Below are 5,992 nucleotides of genomic sequence, written 5' to 3' on the forward strand. Positions count from 1 at the left end.
CTGTTGCTCTGTATTTCACTCCCTGTTATCATTCATCTCTATATTATCTCTCTCTCTCTCTCTCTCTCTCTCTCTCTCTCTCTCTCTCTCTCTCTCTCTCTCTCTCTCTCTCTCTCTCTCTCTCTCTCTCTCTCTCTCTGACCTAACCATCCTTAACGTAACCTAACCTCACTTAACCTAACTAAACTTAACCTTTCTTCACCTAACGTAACCAGACCTTCCTTAACATAACGTAACCTAACCTAACCTAACCCTTCCCTTCTTCGTTGCAGTTTTGTCGCTCCGAAACACGCAGGAGGAGGAGCCCCCCGATCCACAGCTGATGCGCCTGGATAACATGTTGATCGCTGAGGGCGTGGCGGGACCCGAAAAGGGAGGAGGTGCTGGAGCGGCCGCCAACGCCTCTGCCGCAGCTGGAGCAGGAGATAACGCCATTGAACACTCGGATTATCGCGCCAAGCTGGGACAGATTAGACAAATATACCACCAGGAACTTGAGAAATACGAGCAGGTATGTCACTGTCCTTTGTACGTGTGTGGCTAGGTGGGATGACTCTGGTGTGTGTATGTATGTGTGTATGTTCATGTACGTGCGAGTAGGTTTGTAAAGGACAGGTGTGGAGGTTCAGGTGTTCGTGCGTTATGTTGTTGGTGGTTCGGAGCTTGCATTGTTACGACACCAAAACGTACGACAGGTTTCATGAGATGCGTACCTGGCGGGTCATTAATGTACGGGGATACAGGTGCACGGGGATAGATATGAGAGAGAGAGAGAGAGAGAGAGAGAGAGAGAGAGAGAGAGAGAGAGAGAGAGAGAGAGAGAGAGAGCATGTCGTGAGGGGGGTGGTTGAGGCGTGTGAGGGTCCGGCTCGTGACTTTGGGTACGGGGCGTGAATGAACCGTGATAATCTAGGAGACGTTCAGGATTTGCGCCTCCTCCTCCTCCTCCTCCTCACCTTCATCTCCCACGTTCCTTTCTCTCACCTCCATCTCCTTCTCTTCCACTGATATTGCCTCTTCCTCCTCCTCCTCCTCCTCCTCCTCCTCTTGTTTGCTTCAATAAAAAAAAAATATTCTGAGAGAGAGAGAGAGAGAGAGAGAGAGAGAGAGAGAGAGAGAGAGAGAGAGAGAGAGAGAGAGAGAGAGACTTAAGTGCAGCTGACGGAAGATAGAGAAATAGCACTGAATTTAAGACTGAGAGAAAAAAATAATAATAAAATAAAAAAAAGTGAAAGCGAAGGAGTATATACCGATGGAGAGAGAGAGAGAGAGAGAGAGAGAGAGAGAGAGAGAGAGAGAGAGAGAGAGAGAGAGAGAGAGAGAGAGAGAGAGAGAGAGAGAGAGAGAGAGAGAGAGAGAGAGAGAGAGAGAGAGAGAGAGAGAGAGAGAGAGAGAGAGAGAGAGAGAGAGAGAGAGAGAGAGAGAGAGAGAGAGAGAGAGAGAGAGAGAGAGGCACCCCAGGGGACACCACATCACCTGTCGCCAAGGTGTGCCCAGGTATTCTTGCAGTAAATATGTGTTCATTATAACTTATTTCATGTTATTTCTCGGCTTGGGGACAAAGGCGAGGACAGAGAGAGGGAGAGGGAGAGGTAGGGAGAGACAGAGAGAGAGGGAGGGAGAGAGACAAGGGAAACAAGGGAGGTGCTGGAGAGAATAGAGGTAGAAGAGGGAGGAGGGAGGGTCGATGAGAGCAAAGGAATGAGAGAGAGAGAGAGAGAGAGAGAGAGAGAGAGAGAGAGAGAGAGAGAGAGAGAGAGAGAGAGAGAGAGAGAGAAGTATCATGAAAGAATCTAGATAGAGGGAGAGAAAAGAGGAAATAGAGTCGATTGAGAGAGAGAGAGAGAGAGAGAGAGAGAGAGAGAGAGAGAGAGAGAGAGAGAGAGAGAGAGATTTCGTCATTCTATTAACAGTTGAAATAAATAATTAATGATATTTTCTTTATTTATTTATGTTTATTATTTTGCTGACAATTTTCTCCATTACACGATTCATTTGTTTGTTTGTTTGTTTGTTTGTTTGTGTTTCTATTTATCCATTTTATTCCATTCTTTATTTACTTTCTCGTTGTTCCCCCTTTTTTGTGTTTGCTTGTGTGTTTGTTCTTTTGTTCAATGTGTGTGTGTGTGTGTGTGTGTGTGTGTGTGTGTGTGTGTGTGTGTGTGTGTGTGTGTGTGTGTGTGTGTGTGTGTGTGTGTGTTTTCATATTGTTCAAACTTCCACCATTATCTTTCTCCTCCTCCTCCTCCTCCTCCTCCTCCTCCTCCTCCTCCTCCTCCTCCTCCTCCTCCTCCTCCTCCTCCATCACCCTTCCGCCTTGTTACCGTGTAGGGCATTTCTTTTCCGTGGGAGAGGGTGTGTGTGTGTGTGTGTGTGTGTGTGTGTGTGTGTGTGTGTGTGTGTGTGTGTGTGTGTGTGTGTGTGTGTGTGTGTTTGTTTGTTTATAATTGCATCCCGGGGTGTGTTCTTTCTCTCCCTAAAATGTTATTGTTTACCTGAGAGAAGAATTGTTCCTCCTCCTCCTCCTCCTCCTCCTCCTCCTCCTCCTCCTCCTCCTCCTCCTCCTTAAGAATTCCCCTATGTCCATATTTTTTTTTCATCTTATTTTTCTTTTATGTTTTCTTTCTTTCTTTTCTATTTTTATCTTTGTTCTTATTGTGATTTTTCTACGTCTCTCTCTCTCTCTCTCTCTCTCTCTCTCTCTCTCTCTCTCTCTCTCTCTCTCTCTCTCTCTCTCTCTCTCTCTCTCTGTCGTTTCTCCGTGTTTGCTTTTTGTTCCTCCTGTTTTTTTCTTTTTTTTTTTTTGTTTCTCCTCGTTTTCTCTCTTCTCTTTCGTTTTCTATTCGTTGCTTATTCCTCCTCCTCCTCCTCCTCCTCCTCCTCCTCTTCCTTCTTCCATTTGCTTTTGTCTCTCTTTCGCTTTTTTCTCCTTTTTTTTATCTTATTTATTCTTCCCCAAATTTCTTCCCTCCTTTTTCCGTAATTGCTTTGCCTCTCTCTCTCTCTCTCTCTCTCTCTCTCTCTCTCTCTCTCTCTCTCTCTCTCTCTCTCTCTCTCTCTCTCTCTCTCTCTCTCTCATGTCAGTATTTCTTCTGTATCGTCTGTATAGCACCTTACATCTCTCTCTCTCTCTCTCTCTCTCTCTCTCTCTCTCTCTCTCTCTCTCTCTCTCTCTCTCTCTCTCTCTCTCTCTCTCTCTCTCTCTCTCTCTCTCTCTCTCTCTGATTGAATGTGAAGATGTTGAAGCTCAGAGTGAAAGAGAGAGAGAGAGAGAGAGAGAGAGAGAGAGAGAGAGAGAGAGAGAGAGAGAGAGAGAGAGAGTTTTCAGTCCAGGTAATTTATATGTCTGGGAAGATGTCAGAGAGAGAGAGAGAGAGAGAGAGAGAGAGAGAGAGAGAGAGAGAGAGAGAGAGAGAGAGAGACACGGCACCATCAAAGAAGCACCAATTTCTGTCTCTCTCTCTCTCTCTCTCTCTCTCTCTCTCTCTCTCTCTCTCTCTCTCTCTCTCTCTCTCTCTCTCTCTCTCTCTCTCTCTCTCTCTCTCTCAGATCGTTGGTCATTAAAGGCAGTTTTTATTTCTTTTCTTTTGTGTGTTTTCCTCGTTATTTTCCATTACTTTCTCATTATTTTCCTCGCTCTTTTCTTTATTCCCCCCTTCGTCTTTATTTTGTTTCTCTCTCTCTCTCTCTCTCTCTCTCTCTCTCTCTCTCTCTCTCTCTCTCTCTCTCTCTCTCTCTCTCTCTCTCTCTCTCTCTCTCTCTCTCTCTCTCTCTCTCTTTCCTCCATGTATCTCTTCCTCTTTTCTCCTCTGTCTCTTTCCTTTCATTCTCCTTTCCACTTTTATTATCGTCCTCCTCCTCTTCCTCCTCCTCCTCCTCCTCCTCCTCCTCCCAGCTCTCCTATTTTCCCTCCTGTCTCTTCCCTCTCCCTCCCGCCCTCTCCCTTTCTCTCCCAGTTATCTCCATGCATAGCAAAAGTCCCTCTAGGCTAACATCTCTCCCTCCTCTCCCTTCCTCTCTCTCCCTATATCCTAAACTCCCTTGAAAGCAAACTCTCTCTCTCTCTCTCTCTCTCTCTCTCTCTCTCTCTCTCTCTCTCTCTCTCTCTCTCTCTCTCTCTCTCTCTCTCTCTCTCTCTCTCTCTCTCTCTTCTTGTCTTTCACTCCCTATCTCTCTCACTCTTTATCTTACTCTTTCTCTTACTCCCTCTGTCTTCCTTTTTCTCTCTCTCTTTCCTTCGTCAGTAGCAAGACCGTTCCTCCTCCGCTGTCTTCGTTAGCTCGCTCCTCCCTCTGCCTCTACAAATCGTAACTCACCCGTGCCTTCGTCAGATCTTTCCTTAGTCACTAGAGAGGCGCCATTGAACACTCACAGTATCAACAGCCCTTCTCTTCTTCATCCCCATCTTTTTCTCTTCTTTTATTCCCTTCCCTTCGTCCCACTAGTGTATCAGATCCTTCAAGGCCACACACCATCCTATACTTGCTGAAAAAGTCAATATATGCTCTGCCAGTCCTCCAAAGCATCCTACAGCGATCCACAAGGCCGCACAGTATCTTACAAGTTCCTTATTCTCTTTCAATTTAGATACACATCCTGCACCTTTCTCCCAATTCCTACAGAGGATCCTACAGTCGTCCTACCAGGCCTTTACTTCCCTCCAGACCACATACAGTACCCTGCATCCTCCAAGAAGTCCTTCACAGCATCACACAGGCCCCACACACACCTCATATCCTACAAAAGCATCCTTAACGTATCCGCAGCGCATCCTTAACTAGCTCCTTACACTATATAAGGATCCCAGACCCCAGGAAATCCTTCATGTCATCACACAGGCCCCTCACACCCCTAGCATCCTACAAAAACGCATCCTACACCCTTCACACCGTCCTTCCTGCGGCCTCAATGTTTCTTATATCCCCGTAGCACCTCGCAGCCAACCGCTCTTCCCTTCCCTTACCCCCCAAACACCCCCGTTCTCTCAGTTCCTCCCCTTGCAGCATCCCCCAACCCCTCCTCTCTCTCTCTCTCTCTCTCTCTCTCTCTCTCTCTCTCTCTCTCTCCTCCCCCCACCTCGGCAGCAGCAGCAGCAGGAGGGCCGCCCGTATTCCAGCCACGTCCTCTGAGCGCAAGTATTTCACGAAGGCAATTTTGAGTCAGAAATGGCGAAGCGAACGTCCATCACGGCCTGCCTTTGTTACCTCTGGCGCGGGAGAGTTTCGGCGCTAGGATTTTTAAGGCGTGCGCTCTCTCTCTCTCTCTCTCTCTCTCTCTCTCTCTCTCTCTCTCTCTCTCTCTCTCTCTCTCTCTCTCTCTCTCTCTCTCTCTCTCTCTCTCTCTAGGGGTTTCGTCCGTGCGTTTGTGTGTTTCTGGGGGTTTCTCTCTCTCTCTGTGTGTGTGTGTGTGTGTTGTGTTGATATGTTGTTGTTGTTGTTGTTATTTTGTTGTTGTTGTTGTTGTTATTTTGTTGTTGTTGTTGTGTGTGTGTTGTTGTGTGTGTGTGTGTGTGTGTGTGTGTGTGTGTGTGTGTGTGTGTGTGTGTGGAGGCGCAGGGCGGTCGTTACAGCAGTGCTCTCTCTCTCTCTCTCTCTCTCTCTCTCTCTCTCTCTCTCTCTCTCTCTCTCTCTCTCTCTCTCTCTCTCTCTCTCTCTCTCTCTCTCTCTCTCTCTCTCTCTCTCTCCTTAGTCTCCCTCCCTCACTCTCCCTCCCCATCCCTCTCTCTTACTCTTGTCCCGCCTTTCCCTCCCGTCCTTCCCTCCCTCCTTCCCTCCTTCCCTCCTTCCCTCCTTCCAAACGACCCTGCTTGAAACTGTACCGTGTTTTTTTTTATATTTATTCCAAATGTAGCTGAGAGAGAGAGAGAGAGAGAGAGAGAGAGAGAGAGAGAGAGAGAGAGAGAGAGAGAGAGAGAGAGAGAGAGAGAGAATCCTTTCTTCAGACAAACACACACCATTAAATAGTTGAAGTTATTGTCTCTGTGTTTTTAATT

General features: G+C 47.0%; 1 protein-coding gene across 15 annotated transcripts in view; it reads left to right on the top strand.

Annotated features, from left to right (window-relative positions):
• Window positions 1–240: 240 nt before the first annotated feature.
• Window positions 241–5,992, top strand: part of LOC135093583 (homeobox protein extradenticle-like) — a 42,687-nt gene continuing 36,935 nt past the window's right edge. For 8 of the 15 annotated variants that reach the window (XM_063992963.1, XM_063992961.1, XM_063992962.1 and 5 more), the window contains exon 1: window positions 244–511. In XM_063992963.1, the coding sequence (XP_063849033.1) occupies window positions 323–511 (189 nt within the window). In that variant the 5' untranslated portion in view covers window positions 244–322. Of the gene's footprint in view, window positions 512–5,992 lie in introns of all 15 variants that reach the window. The other 7 variants (XM_063992971.1, XM_063992973.1, XM_063992975.1 and 4 more) reach the window with 3 other exon arrangements.

This window comes from Scylla paramamosain, chromosome 43 (genome assembly GCF_035594125.1).
Source record: "Scylla paramamosain isolate STU-SP2022 chromosome 43, ASM3559412v1, whole genome shotgun sequence".
Taxonomy (NCBI): Eukaryota; Metazoa; Arthropoda; class Malacostraca; order Decapoda; family Portunidae; genus Scylla; species Scylla paramamosain.